The sequence below is a fragment of the Pteropus medius genome, unplaced genomic scaffold, assembly GCF_902729225.1.
Source record: "Pteropus medius unplaced genomic scaffold, Ma_sr-lr_union100, whole genome shotgun sequence".
Classification (NCBI taxonomy): Eukaryota; Metazoa; Chordata; class Mammalia; order Chiroptera; family Pteropodidae; genus Pteropus; species Pteropus medius.
Window position 1 is genome coordinate 20,627,692 of NW_024354875.1, and position 21,293 is coordinate 20,648,984.

Consider the following 21,293-nt stretch of genomic DNA (forward strand, 5'->3'; position numbering starts at 1 on the left):
AAGGCTTAACAATATTCTATTGCATGTACATAACACATTCTGTATATTCATATATCTGTTGGTGGACACTTGGGTTTGTTTCCACATTTTGGCTATTATGAATGATGCTGCTTTAAATATGGGGCAGGAGGGATGTACAAATTTTCCCTGCTTTCAATCAGATACAGACCTAGAAGTGTAATTGCTAGATCATCTGGTAATTCTATACTTAACTTTTTGAGGAACCTGCCACGCATTTATCCATAGTGATTGGGTCATTTTACTTTCCCATCAAAAATGCACAAGGGTATCCTAGTTTCTGTACCTCCTCACCAACGCTTGATTTATTTATTTTTTTATAACAGTCATCGTAATGGGCATGAAGTTGTATCTCATTGTGGTTTTCATTTGTATTTTCCTAACGATTAGTGATATTGAACATATTTTTATATACTTATCGGCCATTTGTATATCTTCTGTGGAGAAATATCTCTTCAAATCCTTTGCTCATTTTTCAGTTGAGTTGTCTTTTTTAGTTGCTGAGTTTCAAGAGTTTGTATATATTCTGGATATTAACTACTTCTCAGATGTATGATATGCAAATATTTCCTCTCATTGCATGGATTGCTTTTTCATTCTTTTGACGATGTTTTTTGATGTACAAAAGTTTTAAATTTGATGAAGTCCATTTATCTATTTTTTCTTTTGTAGCCTGTGATTTTGGTGACATATGCAAGAAGTTTCCAAATCCAATGTCATTGAAGCTTTGCCCTTATATTTTTTTCTAAATGTTTTATAGTTATAGCTCTTATGGATAGGTCTTTGATCTATTTTGAGTTAGTTTTATGGTGTAAGGTAAGGGTCCAGCTTCATTTTTTTTGCATGTGGATATCCAGTTTTCCCATTTTCTTGATGTTTTCAAGACTGTATACAGTCAATTTTTCATCATTATGGATAATGTCTAGGAGTAAGATAGAAAATGACCCCAAATCATGGTTGAAGCAAAATTTCACTCCTCTATTATCCAGAAATGGATTAACTGGTTTACCAAAATAAGTGCAGCAGGACCAGATAAGCAATCACCTCCCCAGAGTCTACATCATTAGCCAGCTGTTGAATCGGTGCACATGGTCAGCTCATTGATGTAGGGAGTGGAGAGGAAAAGAGCTAAGCCTTTCCTGAAGCTGATCTGGATAAAGAAGAGTAGATTCTGAAAACTCTGCCCTTAGGTCTTGCCCTGGTCCATGATGGTATACCAGAACCACAACTGGACTACTCTCCTAAGCCATTTTTAGCTCAGTAATAAGTGTTCTACAACTGCTGGCCAATTCTATGGTAAACTTAATCAACTTTTGGTATCGAAGGGATATTTTGGCAGAGATAATACAAAAACTTTCATGGTATCTTGAATTTTCAAAGAACTTCCATGTGCTATAACACAAGTATTATGTACTTCTACTGGAAGGAGACAGTATACTTGTCTTTTTGGCAGTTATAAAGATAATGAGATCAGAAAAGAAAAAAAAAAGGTAGAGTGTGAAAATTGTCAATAGTTGAGAGACAGTACAATCTAATGGGTAAGAATGTGCTGCTTTTTACCATTTATAGGATGTTTGTTTTGTGCAAGTTGATTAAATTTTTCCAACCTTTTTTTCTCATCGGTACTGTGAGAATAATAATAACCAATGCTATGGGGCTTTGTGAGATTAAATGAGATAAAATGTGTATACCGTGTGCTTTGACAAGGTTAGGCCTGCATTAAATGCTCAAGTAAAGATCTTTGTCTTCCCTGAGAAGAAATAGCAAGATATATTCTAGGAGAAAACATAATAAGACATAAGTCTATTGGTTGTTTTTGTTTTGTTCCTGCCTATTTTGTTGTTGTTCTTTTTAACTGCTTTAGATTGTCCCAGCTGAGAGTTGCTAACATTTATTTCTTTTGTTTCCTTTTTGGTACTAGTATCAGTGATTTTCAAGATTTCTGCACCCCACCACTAGTGGAGATTATCTTTGTAACAAAATAATTTTTGGAGTGTTTTATATACTTATCCACTCACTTCTTATATGTAAGGGCTTTCTCTCTCTTTTAAAGTGCATGTTCATGTGTTCTTTTTACCGAACTCTTTCCTGCTTATTAACTATCATAGTTTTGTTGAGATGTCTCTTAGTAATCCTCTTAACTCTTGGCATTGATCCTTCCCAGTGAGAAGAGGGGATGTCCTGGCAGCATGGAGTGGTATTCGTCCCCTTGTTACAGATCCCAAATCTGCAGATACTCAGTCCATCTCCCGAAATCATGTTGTGGATATCAGTGAGAGCGGCCTTATTACTATAGCAGGTATCGGGCATATTGCTTTGCTATTTGAATGTACTTTAGATAGGACCTTGAGTTCAGTGGTCACACTGGAATCTCTTTTAACACTAATCAACAGTGATTTTTTTTTTTAGGATTCCAAGTAAAATCTTATACATTGCTTTGCCATATTTGTTATAAATGACAGGTGAATTTTGTTATTCATAAATTGATAAATGTAATTACAAGAAAAATAAAGGGTGGCAACCTGATGAGTTATTTAGCAACTTCTTTGTAGGTGGAAAGTGGACAACCTATCGCTCTATGGCAGAAGACACGATAGATGCTGCTATCAAGTCTCATAATTTGAAAGCAGGACCAAGTAGAACGGTTGGGCTTTTCCTTCAAGGGGGCAAAGATTGGAGCCCCACACTCTACATTAGGCTTGTACAGGATTATGGACTTGAAAGTGAGGTGGGTGTGCATAGCCATGTCATCTCATCCTTTACCTAAATTCACTATTACCAGTAACACAATCAGTGACCATGTGGCCTTCCTGATTTAGAATTTCCTTTTGCTGAGTTCATTTCTGTCTGCATACCATGAAAGTGAACTGATGGAGAAAAGAAAAAAAGGTCTTATCTGCTTTCATGACCTAAAAAAAACAATGCACTTTGTAGTTTCTGTTTTAAAATCTGGGGTTTGTCTGGTTTCTTCCTAGCAGACAGGGCATCTCAAATTCTTTCTATCATGAACATCAGGAAGGCTGTTCTTCAGAAGTGATGTTGGGAGCAGAATGAAGCTGAAGCTTCATCAGTCACTGATACAATGATACATGTGTAGTAGAGTTAGTGCTGGCCTAAGCATTCGAAGCCCAAGTGGTTTCCTCCCACAAAATCAAAATCTAATACTCTCCCAGAACTATTAGTTAAGGCTGTAAAAAACTGACAAGATAAGCACATCTACTCTTTGCTTTGTACCTAGAAGCTATTGATATTCAAAGTGCCTGCCTAATGCAGTTTTATTTCCTTAGGTGGCACAGCATCTTGCCGCCACCTATGGTGACAAGGCTTTTGAGGTGGCCAAAATGGCAAGTGTGACTGGAAAAAGGTGGCCCATTGTTGGAGTGCGTCTTGTGTCAGAATTTCCATACATTGAAGCAGAGGTATGTGAACAGCCATGTGGGGATTTCCCTTCTGCATGGGGTATCATTCATCTGTGTTTTTTTTTTTCATCTTCCTTAAAAATTATATTATAGTTAAGTTTTAATGCACATATGTCAACTAAAACCTGGAGTAAAGGTTCAGTACAGAGCCTTTCATTTACAAATTTCTATTTTAATTCTAAAGTGATATTGATAATGGTAACAATAATAAGAGAAAATAGAAAACAGAACTATCCCAAGTCTTGTTAATTCTCGTCGTTTGCCCTCTTGTGAACTTGCAGCTCCTGTGTCACTCATGTGCTGCCCCGTGATGTAACTTGATTTGACACTTAACTTCCCATAGATTTAAGCTTTATTTCTTAAGATTTCAGCTTTATTTCTTATTAAGATTTCATATTTTATGAAACCAGAGACCATGCTTTATATTTATTTATAATTCACTGTACCTTAAAACATGGGTGTCCAATAAGCATTTGTCGATTGAAGGCTGGGCTTCTGTTATATGGTTACTATGAGACAGAAATCTTTGGACAGCCTAAAGGGATGAGACCATAGCTTTATACTACTTGTTCTTCACCTACCCAGCTGTGTAAATTAACATCCATATTATCTATAAGCAAGGAGGTACGTAATTACTGTGAATGGTAAATGAGAAGTGACACAGTTTGCATGTTTGTGCCAGGTTTCTGTATGATGTCTCTATTTGTCTCTTGCCTGCTACAGAACCAGAGTTTATAAAAAAAAACAAAAACAAAACTAACAAGCACGAATTATTATTTTTTAGGTGAAACTATTTCCTTTCTTTTTTAAAAAGACCTAAACTAATAACTTCACTTTTATTCAAACTCAGGTGAAATATGGGATTAAGGAGTATGCCTGCACTGCGGTGGATATGATTTCTCGTCGCACTCGCCTGGCCTTTCTAAATGTCCAGGCAGCAGAGGAAGCCCTACCTAGGATTGTTGAACTGATGGGCAGAGAACTGAATTGGGATGATAATAAAAAAGAGGTAATATAGAAAAGTCTTTAAAACCACAGTTCCCATTATACACTTGTAATGTTTGATCTGTTAGTAAATGCTTGTATAATTTTTGTGGTGACTTTAGATTTCTTGCCAACTTCTGTGTATGTGTGTTTAATATTGCTAGGTATTAGGAAGCTGGAAAATATTCTTGTACCAAAATTTGTTGGTTTTTTCTGGAAAATCCCCTATAGAAAAATGCTCTCAAATTTGTGGTCATAATTCCTAAAAAAGTATGATAATAATGATCGCGGGTAGAACTTTTTCTGGTTTTCATTGAAAGCACTCTTAGAATGTATTCTACAGTGAAATTCACACTCTACAAATTTGCTCTTAGGAAATAGTGGTTTTATTCTTGACCACCAAATGCGTATTCATATATGTCATTTGAAATTTTATATTTATATCCAAATTAAAAAAAGAAAGCCAATGGTGCTCAGATGCCCACATATACAGCCCTTGGCTTGTTGTAATAAACAGAAGGTATTCATGATTTTTATTTAAACTGAACTCTTATGCAGAGTCAGTTTCATATATTTATTCAAAAAATATTTTCTGTACTCATTGGTTTAATTCTTGTCCTGCTAGTCTTTCTTGAACCCGTAAGCTCTTTTGCTGCCACTTTGTTGTAATAGCTCTGGTCATGCTCACCAATAACTCCCACCATGTTGCTCAATGTACTTGTCATATCTTGGTCCTCATTCTATTCAACTAATTGGTGGCATTGACTCACTTGATTCCTCCCTCCTTCTTGATCTACTTTCTGAAACACCACCTGTCTTAGTCTACTCAGGCTGCTGTAATTGAATACCACTGGGTGACTTCAACAACAGACATTTCTTTCTTTCAATTCTGGAAGCTAGAAATTTGAGATCAGGGTGGCAGCTTGGTTGGGTTCTGGTGAGAACACTCTTCCTGGCTTTCAGACTGCTGCCTTCTTGCTGTGTCCTCACATGGCAGAAAGAGAGGGAAAGAGAGAGGAAACCCCACCTTCAAGACTCATCTAAACCTAATTATCTCCCTAAAGCCCCATCTCTGAGTACTATCACATTGGAGGTTGGGGCTCCAGCATATGAATTTTGGTGGGGACAGTTCAGTCCATGGCACCATCTCTCTCAGATCTCCTCCTACCTTCCCCCAAACTACTCCTGCTACTACTACCAACATCACCATGTCATAAATAACTATTCTACCTTTTGGTTGCTTAGGCCTCTGAATCTTTGTATCATACCTGATCTAAATCCACATCAAACCATATCATATTTATCTTCAAATGATGACTTGAATTCAACCCTTACTAAAAACATTTTACTGCTGTCACTCTGATTCAGGCTACCAGCATTTTTACATGGGTTATTATAATAGCTTCCCTCCACTAAACCAGGATCCCTGCTTTAATAGCTTCAGTGATTCTATTAAAATATACGCCAGATCGTTGGATATGTCAGTCTGAAGTTCAGAAGGGAGGTCAGAACTGGAGGGATACATTTGAGCTGGTATTTAAACCATCAGACTCGATGAGATCATCTAGGGAGGTATGTAGATAACAGCCAGTGATCCCAAGAATGAGTCCCAAGCAATCCAGAGTTTAGAAGCTGGAGAGAAAATGAAAAATTCAAGAGAAAGGGAAAATAATAGATAGTGAAGTTGAAGAAGGTGTGAGAAGACCCAAGAAAGAGTTGTGACCCAAAAAGAAAGGAAGAAAGTATTTCAAGAAGAGGAAAGTAATCTACTGTATCAAATGCTGCTGATAGGTTTAGTAAGGTGAGGACTGATCATTAACAATTCCTTTGCTAAAACCCTCTTTTACTCAGAGTAAAGTCAAAGTCATTACAGAGTGGCTCACCAGGCCTTCATGGTCTGGCCACCATCTTTCTGATCTACCTGTCTTTCTTTCCATTCATTCACTCCCCTCCAACCCACAGGTCGAATTACTTTTCCTTATTCAAGCCATGCTGATTCTTCTGCCTAGAATGTTCTTTCCTAGATATCCTCACGGCTTACTCCCTCATTTCCTACTGGTCTCTACTCCAGAGAGGCCTTCCTTATCATGGTTAAATAAAAGGCCCCTTCCCCTATCTGAATGGCATTTTCACCCCTTTCCCTACTTTATTTTTCTCTTTAGCACCTATCCCATTTGACACACCATGTATTTACTTGTTTATTTGTTGTCTTCCTCTTCAGGAAATAAGCTTCCCAAAGGAGAGGGCATCATCTGTTTTGTTTCTGTACCTCAGTGCCCAGCTTATATAGTAGGCCCTAAACAAATATCTGTTGAATGGGCGAATGAACATTATTGAGCATCTGTGTCATAAGTGTAAAGAAGGGTTGGGCATATGTTCTGTCCTTAAAGTGTTTTCATTCTGGTGTATATTCCCAAGGATGGTTACTTATCAGAGTCACCTGGGAAATGTAGGGGAAAGGGCAGATTTTGAAGATAGACTTTATCAGAGTTAGAGTCTTCAGGGGTGAAACCATAGCATTACATTTTTTAAATTCCCTGATAATTTTAATGCAATGTATGCAGAATATTGCTGGTAGAATTCACTGGTTGAAAAAATGCTCCCTAACCTTGACCACACCTCTGTCAGATATAACGTTTACCCTCATTTTATAGTTGAGGAAATTGGCTCAGGGACTAAGTCCCAGTCACAGTTCATACAACTTGCAAACTGTCCCACTGGGATTGAAACCATGTTTTCTGATCCTAGAGCATATGCTTTTCCCACCCTGTCCTGTTGCCTCTGCACTGACAGGACTGGTTTATAGCTCTTCAAGTTTTCAGTTTGGGTTTGCTCAACTAAAGCTATATACAGAGGCAAAACGGAAAGAAACCCACTTCTATGCTACTGCCAATCATTTTTACCATATAGAAGGATTGAAGATAATGTGTTCCTGTAAAAATTATGGTTGGAATGATTTGAATATGCAGGAAGATATTTTGTGCCAGGAATTCAGGCTGTAGGAGGTAGGAAAGAAGAAGAAAATTCTGTAAACTGGTTGTGTTCAGCCCTCCTGAGGAAACTAGATTTAACTTCAGTTCAGATTTTATGAGCAGATTTATGTACTCAGAAATATTCTCCCATCCCCCTCAACAAAGTAACAGAAATAAAAGACCTAAAGTTATTACTCAGTATCCAAGACATAGGAGTGTTAATGAGGCCTGTGCACAGTCTAGAGAGAACAAAGGAGAAGGGAAAAAAAAAGAATTAAAGGTTAGAAAGCTGGGCTTTTGAGAAAAGGTTAAAAGCATTGGGATTATTTAACCTGCAAAAGTAAAAGAGGAACAAGGTGATAAATAACTCTCTGTAGATGAATTGTGGTTGTTTTTACGAGTCAATACTTAATGAGTGACTTGTATACTGAGCATTATACCAAATATTTTAGGGGAATAATAAATAGCTCATAGTTTCAAGGACCTTAAAATCTAATAGAGCGATTACAACACATATATATCTCAGAAGTATATGTATGTTTTCTCAAATTTAGAGAAAGATCAGAGAGCTGTCACTCAAGACCAAATGCTACCAACTTGGAAGAACCAATTAGGGAGGAAGGTGTCTAGGGGAGTTGGGGATTGAGGAGGTGCTGGGGATATTTAGAGAATGGGACACTGCCAAATTGTGTTCCACAGGACATAAATTGATATAAGTCAAAAAGATGACTACATGGTCAAAAGAGTTTGGAAAATTCTGAGTTAAACAAATGACAGGATTTTCTTTAATGCAGATAATTGGCGGCTTTAAAATGCTTGTGTGCATTGTCAGTTTCTAAAAAGGAACTTATTAGGAGACAGATCCAACTCTCACTTTTTGGAAGGTCTGGGGCAGAGGGAGACTAGTATTGTCTAGGATGTATTTTGGAAAATGTTGCCATGATATTTGATAAGGTAGATTTTTATGGCCTTGAGACAAAACATATATTTCATTGAGAGATTTTAAAGAGAAGACCACTTAAGCAGATTGAGAGAGTCTCACAAAAAGAAATTCTTTCAAAATTGATTCCAGTGAGGAGGAAGCGGGAAATGGAGTGACTGAACAAGCTGATAAACAGCAAATTTAAAACAAATGAAAGTGCTCAACTATGAAAAAGTATCCAGGAATAATATGGATGTAGGTGAACAGCGTCAAGAATTGGCTGAATGTTGGAAAAAATGCTAAGGACACCATAAATAACTTTTAAAAATGGAAAATAATGCAAATAAAGCCTACTCTAGATTATTGCTTAAGGTGACTGGTAGCATAGTTTTGAATGCTGGAGAAAAGGGAGGACTTTTCAACTCATAATTTAATACTAATTTTTCTTTTTTCTTTTTGGTCAAGGAGAATGAGTTTCAGTGTGGAAAAAGAGCAAAATAAATATTGGTAAGAGGAAATAGATATTCAAATAGAAGGTTGCTCTAAATGAATTTGTATGCCAACCCTGAAAAACGATACATTAAGGTACTCAGAATTTGCAGACAGAAATTATATAACCACTGTTAAGTATTAAAATAATGTGGCAAATAGGAACAGAACCAGAAGACAGAAGGTGGGCAAATGTACTACCAAATTCCAAAAAGGGAGAGGATAGCAAAATATAGTTTTAAACCTGTAAATCAATGGTCTTAGCATTGATCTTGGACAGTTTTCTAGATTATGGCATTTTAAGTTTATTTTATCAGCATTTAGCAAGAAATGTAGTGATCACTGGAAGCTAATAAGGAACTATTTAAGAAAAATCATTTCAGACATCTCATTTTCTTTTCATAAAGAGCAACAAGATTATTAGATCAGGGAAATGCTATAGACATAATGTGTTTGAATTCTTTAAAGCATTTTATGAAGCCTCGTGTGATATTTTTTTTTTAAATTGCTGGATTTGTAATCAGTCAAATAATCACTGTTTGCCTCAGAAGAGGTCTCTGGTAGCAGGTCATGAGGACTCTGTCCTTGGTTTGACCTAGTCTACCTTGCTTCAGGTGCTTAGATTATAATGTTGATGGTCTGCACCCAGTAATAAGAAACTGGAAGGAGACTGAATGTTTGATGACAAATTGAAGCAATGGGTGAAATTTCATTAGGTATAATTTAATAGAGATAAATGGCAAACCTCGCATTAGGTAGAGAAACAGCTCCATCTATTCATGATAAATTTGACAAAGCTTAATAGTAGCACATGTGAAAACAAAATATGTTTTTCGTTAACTGTGAATGTATAGCAGTGGGTCATGGCTGCTTTAGATTGCTGAAGCTGATAGTTACTCCTTTCTAGGTACTTGCTAATCCCAAACAAATTGGAAGAATTGCAAAGAGATGGGTTTAACCTCTACATATAGATTTTCAGCAATCGGAGCCATCCTTTTATGGGCTACGTTTAGTGGTATTGATTTATCACTCTACTAGAGTTCTTCTTTAGATGGAGACCTCATGCTTCCATTTTTGGAACATTGCACAGAAAATATAGGGTTCGAGAAGTGCATTGAGTAACTTCTAGGCAAAAATCCACACACCCCCAGCTTTAAAATTCCACAATTTCTTGCTTGATGGAGTATGGATAAATTACATAGGCGATGAAGGGACATGATCGAAGAAGAGCTGTTCTTAGAGGGAAGCATCAGGGATGTCATTTCCAGGAAAATGAATCTTGAATCAGTTTAGTAGATAATGGCCAGGTAAACTTGGCGCAATAAGAAAATACTTTTGTTTATAACTAGATTTGCTGGTATGAGGCGAGTAATCGTCCAGTAAAGAATACCATTGGTGACTTCACAGATAGGTTTTATATTTACCTTATATATCGTGTGTGTGTGTATCATATATTTTATAATACATTGTATATTATATATTTTATGTATATATATTAGCTGAGATGATTTTTAGCATTCTTAATTTTATATATGAGAGAGCTATCTTGCTATTTTGCTATTATATATTTTATTTACATTAAAATATATGTATGTGCATATGTATAAGAAAAAGGAAAAACAGGATGGTACTTATCTCAGAAAAAAGTTTATCTTCCCAAGGAAAAGGAGGAAAGGTACTAGTCACTTACATAAGATCCTTTGATGACAAATATGGGGAATTTAAGACTTATAGTGGTAAGCTTTCTCTAGGTTATGCTATATAAAAAACGAGCTCAAAATCTCATTGGTTTACTGTGGCAAGCACTTATTTTTCATTCATATAACATGAAGCTGTTATGGCTTTTCTCCATATTCTACCTCTAACACACGCTGAACATCTAGAGTTCATGTAGAGTTCACCTAGAGTTCATGTAGATAACATGTAGAGTGTGTACATGTTAGCTGTTATGGCTCTTCTCCATATTCTAGATTGGCTTTAGACCTCTCTGATTCATACCCTTCTCATGGCACAGGAGCAAGAGAGACAAAGCAAAGTTGTGCAATTGCTTATAAGCTTTTACTTAAAAGTGCCATATATCATGTTCTGTTCACCAAAGTTAATCACATGTCCAAGCTCATATCAATGGAGTCGAGAAGTATACTTGGCCAAGGGTGGGGGTGGGGGGGAGTATGTATATACTATACATATGTAAAAAGTAGTAAAGAAATATTTGTGAACAATATACAGTACAGTAGAGTCATTTTGGAGGTTCTTAGATGGAAGGCTGACATGATGAAAACTAAGACAATGTTCTCAGAAATAGTATCAACTGAGGCTGGGGACATTGAAAGCAAAAAGAGTAACTAATCAGGTTAGCTTGTTTATTTTCATGACTCTGTAACTTTCATCCAATTATCAATATCCTAGTAACAAAATTTCAGAACAGCTAATCTCATGATGTCTGTCTTGGTACTGTATGCCCCGTTATATTATTCACTTTTGTTTGTCACAAACTATGAGAATTTGGTGCTGTAAATTTTGCTAGTCAATACTGTAGAAGAATATTCAGTAGTAAAAAGAAAGAAACTATTAAAACATGCAACATCATGAAAGAATCTCAGAATCATTATGCTATGTGAAAGCAGTCAAACAAAAGACTACCTACTATATGAACTCTTTCACTGAAATTCTGCAAAAGGCAAAACTATGGTAACAAAAAGCTGATCAGTTGTTGCCTGGGACTAGAGGCTGGGGAAGAGATGAACTGCAAATGGGCAGAAGAAAGCTTTTTAGGGGGTTGAACTGTTCTATATTATGATAACGATAGAGAATATGTCAAACTATGTACCTACTAAAATAGGTGAATTTTATTGAATATAAATTATACTTCAATAAAACTGCAAGAAACAAAAGATTATGCTGAATGAGTGAGGATGAGCTTCTTTTTAGGAAACTAAAAAAAAAAAATAATAATAACTCTTTCCATAAATCTTTGAACTTTTGTGTGTGTCTGTGTTTTAGGAAGAACTTGAAACAGCCAAGAAGTTCCTATATTATGAAATGGGCTATAAATCTCGATCGGAACAGTTAACAGATCGCTCTGAAATTAGCCTACTGCCTTCAGACATCGACAGGTACTTCTAATAACTTTCTATATCTCTTTTTTTCTTCACTTACATAAGTGTGTTTTTCCATTATTCACTGTTGTATTCCAGGTACAAGAAGAGATTTCATAAGTTTGATGCAGACCAAAAGGGCTTTATTACCATTGTTGATGTTCAGCGTGTGTTAGAGGTAATATTTTTTTGGTTCAATATCTTTGATAGCTAAAGAATGTAAAGATTATATTAGATAATTTTTTTCATTACTTTCTATAAGTATTATTTCTCCTTTAATTTTTGTAAGGTTGGTAACATTAAGAAAGGGTTTGTATAATTTTAATTAAACTTCCTTGTTTTGTGCTTTTCTTTTATTTAGAGTATCGGTGTTCAAATGGATGAATATACACTACATGAAATTCTGAATGAAGTAGATTTGAACAAAAATGGACAAGTTGAACTCAATGAATTTTTGCAGGTGAGTTGTAGTGAAAGGAAACAAGTGTATTTGCTTTTTACCTTTTGGTTGTCAGTGGTGTTCAAGAATAGATTTTTAAGTACACACAATTGTCACTTCATTCTTAAAAAGTGGAGAGCTTGAAAACAGCAAAGATTGGTGTGTCTGTCCTCGAGGATAAGGCTTTACGTTGTATATTTTTTTTTTAATTTTTTCTTTTCATAAGACACTTTCTATTGTATTGGACAATTTAGATGAAATCCAAGTTCATTATGGCTTAAAGGGCTGAATAAGAAGTATATTTTTTAAAGAAGTAAGTCACAGAATAATACTGCTGGACCATTCTTTACTTGCTACAAAAGAGGCAACACAATATTTCTAATGTAGAAAGTAATTTTTTTTTTAATAAAAAACGTTTTAAAAAATTGTAGTGGTTTTCATTTGAGAATCACATTCACTTGAGAACCTGAAATGTACTTATTATATTCTTACATTATAAAGAATCTGAAAAACAAAAGACAGGAAATATGCATTTTGGGGTCAAGACCATATACTCTCAAGTATTTCTATTTTCAATTTTTCACTTACCCAAGGTTCAATTATTTAATCATAACCGTGATGGAAATACGTTTATTACATATTATTCCTTAAAAGTTCCTTAAATGAGAGAAATTCAGCAAACCCCTACATTATTCGTAGCTGTCCATGGGATTCTGATCATATGAAGAACGTATTGGTTTCCAAGCAGTCAGGTTTTTTCTGTAGTGCTTCTTGGGCAGGTATTTCAAATGAATGCCAGATCTTGCTTGCACCATGGCAATGATGAATGCTGAACATGAAATAAATTAATGCTGGGGATTTTGGTCAATGTCAGCCCTTTCTTCACTGTGTCAAGTTAAACAAACAAGATCAAGGCAAAGGAAATGGTAATTGTCTCTCTGGAGATGAGCTGCAGATAAGAGCATTGTTGAATCTAAATGCAGAAAATTTTCACAGGCTGTGTCCAGCATTACAAAAAAGAATGTTTATTTCTTTAGCTTACTGTTTAACTAAGTACACATTTTAAATTGAGTTTAAAATTTATGCTTGGGAGTTGGAAACCATTTAATACATTTTTTTTTTTTTGGTTTAGTTTTTTCCTGAAAACATTTTATTGTCTGTCTCAGGATTTCAGAAAACTTTTCTTTAAAGAAATAGCTTATGTTTCATTTCATATGTGTCGTAAATAAACAACAGCATTTAGGGTTGGAAGACCTGAGGTTTTAGAAATAATAAGAATCTAATTTTATAGATATGCTATGTGGTTTGGGTTTTAAGTAATTTTTTGAGTGCATAGAGTTAAACACAAAATAATTTAAACCATCTGCAGGTTGTCTTGTACAGTTTTTAATAATTGAGTATTTCTTTCTTGTCCAATTCTAAATGAAAGAGACTATTCATGCTTCTACTAAGTACAAATACACAGTGTAATTTTCAGCTTAAAAAAATACTGACCATATTTCTCATGAAATATATTCACACCCAAATGTTATTTTTTTTCTTGTAATATGGTTTCGAGATACATGTGATGTTTAAAGAAAACTCTGAATTTTTAAATGTTGGTACATCAAATAGTATTTATGGGTAAAGAAAAAATTCTAGTTCTATCAGTTTTTTTAGCTCTGATAAAGTTTGAAGGTCTTCATGGTATCAGAGACAAACAGTAAACAAAAATTGTTCTGTCTTCAAATGTCACTATTCTTTATGTTACATTGTTCATCAGATGCACAGTATATTTTCATATATATAATATTTTAATACAGTATTTTCCTCTTAAGATTAAGAGCCCATGTTTATCTCATTAAACACCCTTTTGAATATAGATATGATTTTTCAGTAATCCTCATGAAAGGATCACTATAGATATTGCATGGTGACTTTATTTTTAGGTTTAGACTGTAATGCCTCTTCTGCTTATAGGAGTCCATCTCTAATAAGCAATAGCTTGTGAAACAGCTTTTAATAAGGTCATGAAATTCTGCTCTAGCACCTTGGCAGATGCCTCTGACTCTTGTTCAGAGCCATTTTTAAGAAATGTATCTCTGTAGGCTAAAAATTAAAATCCTATAAATATTTTGAGAATTTGTGTATATGTATATATTTTTTTCTGGTGAATAGCTAAATCAGTTCTTTTTAAAATAAATAAATATAAATAAATAAATAACATTGGGGGAGCGATATTGAGAAAAGCAAATAGTTAAAACCACATCAACTTGAAAAGACAAAAAAAATTCCCCATGCTCGTAATTGCAAAGTGCCTTCCAGATTAAAGGCCTTTGCCCGCTTACTGCATGTAATTTCAAGACTAATTCTGATTTTATCCATTGGATAAAAATGAATTAGCTAAAATCTGGGCTATGGAGTGCTTTTAATTCTTAAGGTAGATCTCTGGGTCCATTTTCAAGGACTTAAATGTAAATTACTTTATCAAGTCTTTAAGGAATTTGGATTTAGGGGACTTGAAGTTGTCAAGTACAGTAACATTAAAAAGAGTTGTTAAATGTAGGTCATGATTTGTCTTTGTTCAATCCCTGAGATTCATTTTTAAGATTTTTAAATGGAACTGAAGATCCAATATTTGAATTGCTCAAAAAAGTATGTGCCCTGAGCACATTAAGGGGCAAAAAATGATGCATTTGATTTGCATTTAAAGGCAGGCTGATTTGCTAGATAGGTGTAGTTTATGCAACAGTGGTGAAATACCTGCCCCTTCTCTCCTTTTTGAAATGTTCAAAAATGTATTCTTCTTATTTGAGCTGTAGTACCTGCTATGGCTTTTGATGGAGCACTTAATTACCTCTGCCTGCGACAAAGGTAACTATTAAAATGCCATGAAGAAGAGGAGTAATCTGTGGCATATTTTCTCTTTAAGCTGATGAGTGCTATTCAAAAAGGAAGGGTGTCTGGAAGCCGGCTGGCAATACTAATGAAAACGGCAGAAGAGAACCTGGACAGAAGAGTTCCCATTCCCGTGGACCGAAGTTGTGGAGGATTGTGAGTGCGAGCAGTAAATCCTCAGCCAGCAAACATAGGAACAACAAATCATCACGTAACAGCAGAGATGACTTACCACACTCCAAAATAGTGGATATGGATAGCTGTTTTTTTTAACACTGGGAAGCATTCCAAAGCTTTAGGATGTTGATTTATACCCTTTATTTGTATTTGCCATTCAATCTAGCTTCTAAAAAGTGTATTTTATCTTTTTTCTCATTTTTGATGCGCCCTGACCAAATGTTTTGTATCCATCTTGTGATTTGTTAGACTGGACCTGCTCCCTTTTTGTGTGTTTATTCACTTATTCTAATTCCGTTGTCGAGGCAGAATATTTGGGCTGAAATCTATAAAAGAAGCTGGAAAAATTTAGTGACATACACAAAGCTCTGGACATGAAGCTTGCAGATAGTATTTGTTCTTAAAAGAAATTGAATGGAGAGCGACGTATTAAAACGATAGTTTCTGGAGACCTCTCAGCCCCTTCTTCTTCCAGCTTGTCTGCCTTCTTCATCTAAATAGTATTGTACAATTTTATATCTAGAGCATGATTGACAAAAGTGGAGAGGGAAGAAAAAATTTAGATCTGGTTACAGGAGCAAGTCTCAAAGAGAAACTCTAAAAGCTTCTAGAATCACAGGTATAAGATAAGGATAGCATTGACATTTGCTGGGCGTTACAGTGATAGTTTCATCTCAGAAATTCCTTTTTTTTCCCCCAGTCACTGCTGGTTTTTCTTTGACTATTATAGTTGCCAGGAAGACTCTTGCTTTTCTTACTTTAAAACCAGTATTTCAGTGGTAAGTTGGATGTAATGGGATGAGACTAAATTTCTCAAATTTTTACAGTAGTAATAGATTTAAGGATTAAAAACCTATGCTTATATATCTACATATGATAGCACAATTTTCAATCCCCAAATCCTAAATCTTAGGGTATGTGATATTGTCAAACATGGCCTACTTTGCTTAGTTTCTTGCATCATTCTGGGAGTAGTATTTGTAAACAGATTGTAATAAGGATAAGCTTTTATTAATAAGAAATAGCCTTTAAGTAACTTTACTTATAATTATTTGTAAAAAGGCACAACACTGCAATATTCAAGGGTTTTTTTTTTTTTTTTGTTGCTTAAATCTTCCCTCATTCTGTACTCAGTAAGTTCTCAGTCAGCCAAAAAGAAAAAGAAAAAAAATAAAGTAAAACCACGCACAACATGCATAACACAAAACAGAGACAAATCAGTCTTTATTGAATTTAACAAATAATGTATTGAATTTAAAGGGCCAATTTGGTATGCTTTTGCAATATTTTGGTGGCATTTGAGCCAATCATTTGAGTATTTATTTATTCATTGTGCTTTCTCTTGTGAAGTTAACTACCTACTTTTTGTTTCTTAAGATCAGGTTGTGCATATTATAGGAAATCTAATCCTTTATTTAATGTCAGGTTTTGATTACACAGACTTAAGGTCTTAGTTTTTTAAACTGGCACATAAAACACTTTTGTGCTATTATTCCTATTTATGTCAACATTGTGGAATATCTTAATGCCTCATTCTAGTGGGGTATGAGCCTGTATGTCATAATAGAACATTGGAAATTCGCTCACCTAAGCCTCCACCCTCACCTCCGAAACAAATAGTTAAGATAGTATCTTAACTCATTTTGTTTTTAGAGGATGTTTAGACTTGTCACTTCCTAAAAGAAAACCTAAAACAAAGCAAGTGTTGCTTCCAGGTACTACTGTGAACTTTTTCTTTCAAGGCGTGAATTTTTTTACACTGGCTTTTATTTTATTTTTTTAAATAATGGAAGTATTTGGCTTTCCAATTTAGTGTTATCTAACAAGACAATAAATTTCACTGTTTAGAATCCAGGGACATTTAATAGGTAGAACTGTCCTTTAAAACATTGCAGATGATGTACCACAATATTCTACATTTGTGCTCTCTCTCTCTCTCTTTTTTTTTTTTTTCCTAGTTAGATGAAGATAAGGATGACTTGTATCCACCTTGAATCCATTACAGTAGGGACCTGGCTTTGTAACCTGACCGGCCTGGGCACAGCTGTATTTGTAACACAGGCCTTGTTTGTGCACGCTTTGCCGTGAGTGAAGTTCCTTTAAGGACAACGAAAAGCACACTTTTTTTCTTTTGAGCATATCTGCTTTTGCTTAAAATTTGCTAATTCTAAAACATTCATTCCTTCACCAATCCCTGAGACTTGTCTTGGAAATGAGCTGGTTCCAAGTCTTTACTGTGAATACAGCACCCCCGCATTTTTGTATAAGTTGTTAATTAAACCTGTACTGCTTCTTTACCTGATTTCAAAAAAGGAGAAAAGAAATGTAGGGGTAAACTCTTTCAAAACCTCTTTCAAAAGAATTTTTTTAATTTTCATATAAATGTGATGTTAGATGACTCTGTTGGGGGTGGAGGTGGGGCATGCAGAGATTATCTTTTATCATCAAGTGATTTCTTTCGAGCCTTTAAGGGGATTCAGGTGAAGGAATCCCCATCTGTGGTGAAGAGCTGGATGTTCCTTTAAATAGCCCCAACGACAGTCATAGTGATAATGCTGGATTATTTGTTAAGCCAAGGTTGCCTGCCTCATATCCATCATGCTGTTTGTAATATTCTTGCTTTTAATCAGTTTATACTGAGTCTAACTTTAGGATTTACGCTATTAAATGCATGCTGCCTATTCTGCTTTAGTTTCTAGCTTTTTTTTTTTCTTTTGGTCTTTTTCAAATTTGTAGTTTACTCTTTTATACAACAAAAATTTCATTCTGACTTTTACTAAACATACTGTGAGAATGATCATTGATCTTATTTCCTTTTTTATGTATTTGTAGAGATTTCCAGTGTATGAATGTAATAATGTCGATGTCAACAACACGATGACTTGCACTGTTTTTACATTATGTCAACGCTTTTTAGGGAATAAAAAAGCCCTATTGTATTTTTAAAGAATATCAAGTATAACCATAGTACTAGAGTGGATGTACACACAGCATGTTTTCATATGTGGCACTTTTATGTATCCTGTTGGGTTATTGTTCTAGATTGGACTGTTAAATACTATATTTGAGGCTGGGTTGTCATTTTTATAACTGTCTGGGTGTTTTATCGCCATTATTTATTACTTTTGATACACAGAATGAGCTGCATGCATTTATAGAGCAATGAGAGAATGTATTTAATGTGCCTTGTTTTTAACTGAATAAGAACCGAAAGCATGAATCAATAAAACTGATTAAAATGGTCTATTTGCTGGCATTTTGATGTTACTTGCAGTCAGAGAAATAACTTTGATTACTGTTGAAGTTTAAAAAAAAGTTTGAAAATATTTTCACAAACTATGTTTTTAATGGCACTTACACATTAATTCCTTTAGCTTGATATTTTGTAATTTGATCTCAAAAGTGAATCTCTGCATAGACAGATGTAATTTTATGAGATTGCCAGGATTATTTGTATTAATTTGTTGCTGGAGCCTTTAGGGCATGACTTCTATATTTGTGCAATCCTATTCTAAAATTACATTCATCCTATTACAACTCAGCTGAATTCTTTCTTCCTTTTTTTTTTTTTTTGTCAACCAGAGCCTTTCAGCCTGAGCGTTCCCAGGCACACTGATGAATTTTATCATAACTAAAATCAATAGAAATGAATGGGAAAGATTACATAATCCATTTTGATCATCTTACATGTCAAGTTAGTGCAGGGTTGCCAAGTGTTGATAAATGCTCTGACAGAAAAAATGCTATATATTTTCATTGTCAGTAAATCAGTAAAGCTGTTACCAGTTTTAACAGAAATTTTTATAATGCCCATGTTATTTTATAGGTTTTAATTTACACATGTATATTTAGCATACTCTCCATTTGTGGTTTAGATGTGCTGCCTCCTGGTTTTGCATGCTCAAAGGCATGTGTGGGCTTTTGAAGGTTCTTTGAAATCTTACAGAATATGCCAAAGCTATGGCTCTCCTAGTTGTTCCAGGTTTGTAACAATGAACTGTTAGTTCAGTGTTTGCAAAAAATAAACAGCAGCTCATTGTTCATTGATCTAGCTTATCAAATTTTATAGCACTTTAAAATTTATAAACATAAAATTTGTCAAAATAGAGTGCTCCTAATTTTTGAAATGTATGAAATTTGTGATATTCAAAGAAAGGGAAATGTATACTAACATCAATATTTTGTAATCTTTGTCAACACCACATTATGACTGGTATTAGATTTTACATGATGACGTTTGATTTACGAAGAAGGAAATCACTGAAGTTTTAAATTGATATGGCACCCTCATAATGGGAAAATTTCTGTATAAGAGAGGGAGCCGATGAGCCTTTTGTGTCTGTACTTTGTATTTTAGGTCTCTAATTAGCTACCGAACTTGTGAAATACATGCCGATAACGTGATGTATGTGAGCCATGATGACACCAGCGATTGTCCTGCAGATCCTGTGCTAAGAAAGTTGTGGACCCTTTGCAAAAAGCAGTAAATATCTTTGCATTTTGATAAATACCTGATCCAGAATAATAAGGTTTATTTGATCTAAGCAAAATACTGCTTAAGCAAAATTATCAAAGCTATCTTCATTCTCTACATTTGGCGTCAAATTGCATTGCTTAGCAGAAACCCTGCCGTCGATTCCCTGTTAGTTAACCGCATTCACGTTGGAGTTGCTTGAAACTGTGGAAGTTAGGGTATGAATCCTATAGTCATAGATATATTTCATGTTTCAATGGAAGAGATAGGAGAATTGAATCTCATAGTACTCACTTTGGATATTAGAGCATGGCACATGGCACAACTGATTACACCAGCTTCTCAGCCATTCAAGCCCACTGTTTTATGTCTTAAGCAGAGTATCTCTGCTCTAATTTTCTAGGTACAGTGACTCCTGTAGAGTCCAGGTTCATTCCTTCAGTGACTGCTGCTAGCATTCCTTCAGTGTGGTGTCTCAAGGAGTTGGGAGGCGTAAAACAATTTCTTTTTTTCTTTTGGCCCTGATGCCTATGAAAAATAGTTTTGATCAAAGAGGATCTTGACCTGGAAGCTGGATTCTTTTATTTGCTTTAACCTTATATAACTAGGTCTAACTTTTTTGTAATTTTTTTAAACTCAATTTAGGCATATCTGATTTTGCTTTAAAAGCTACCTTCCTCTGTTTGTCTAAGTGATCTAAATGTAATGAGCTCGATCAACATATCACTTTTTTTTAACCTGACCTTAATGCCCTCTTTTAAAGAAGCAGTTCCCTCTCCTCAACCTCCTTCCTTCAAAGGTCTTAGCATAAATAGCTGCTTCTTCCTTTTAATTTGTTGCTTGTTAGATTTTCTCTCCTTTTCTTAAAATCATTTTTTTTTGTTTTCATCCCCATCATTAATTGATTTACAATTCATTTTTATGCATGCAGAGTTTTTTCTATCCAAGTTAAGAAGCTGCAAATCTTAGATCCACTGAAACGACAGTGAGAAATATTTCATTTTATCCCATGAATCATTTGCCATCCTTATTGCTGAAAAATGGCAAAATTATGGTGTACCATGTTTTCATAAATTACCCTGCCCTCTACCCCCACCCCAGTTCATTGCATTATTTGTTTGGAAAAACTGTAAGAGTCAGTACCCAGACACTTGTGGTAAACAATTCTGATTTTACAGCAAGTTAATCAAAATTTCATAACATCACAAATTAATTCCTCTGGTACTGTGAAAAATTTTATTCATGTACAAAATATATCATCTATTTTATAACTCAAAAATAGCTTGATATTAAAGTACATTCTATGATTTGCTAGTATAACAGAAGGAGAAGAGTGCCAAATTTCTTAAATAATGAATATAATTTTCATTGGGTTTCATATGTCAAAGTAGTCATTTATGTCCTCAAAGGTGTGTGCTTTGCAC

At 34.9% G+C, this 21,293-nt stretch overlaps 1 protein-coding gene across 4 annotated transcripts in view; it reads left to right on the plus strand.

Moving 5' to 3' along the window:
- The window catches only part of GPD2 (glycerol-3-phosphate dehydrogenase 2), a 125,180-nt gene extending 106,539 nt beyond the window's left edge, over nucleotides 1-18,641 (plus strand). For 3 of the 4 annotated variants that reach the window (XM_039855408.1, XM_039855409.1, XM_039855410.1), the window contains exons 10-17: nucleotides 2,183-2,317; nucleotides 2,571-2,746; nucleotides 3,306-3,437; nucleotides 4,288-4,446; nucleotides 11,808-11,920; nucleotides 12,002-12,080; nucleotides 12,264-12,362; nucleotides 15,253-18,641. In XM_039855408.1, coding sequence (XP_039711342.1) covers nucleotides 2,183-2,317; nucleotides 2,571-2,746; nucleotides 3,306-3,437; nucleotides 4,288-4,446; nucleotides 11,808-11,920; nucleotides 12,002-12,080; nucleotides 12,264-12,362; nucleotides 15,253-15,378 — 1,019 coding nt within the window. In that variant the 3' untranslated portion in view covers nucleotides 15,379-18,641. The remainder of the gene's footprint in view (nucleotides 1-2,182; nucleotides 2,318-2,570; nucleotides 2,747-3,305; nucleotides 3,438-4,287; nucleotides 4,447-11,807; nucleotides 11,921-12,001; nucleotides 12,081-12,263; nucleotides 12,363-15,252) is intronic. The other variant, XM_039855411.1, reaches the window with a different exon arrangement.
- The last annotated feature ends 2,652 nt before the right edge of the window (nucleotides 18,642-21,293 follow it).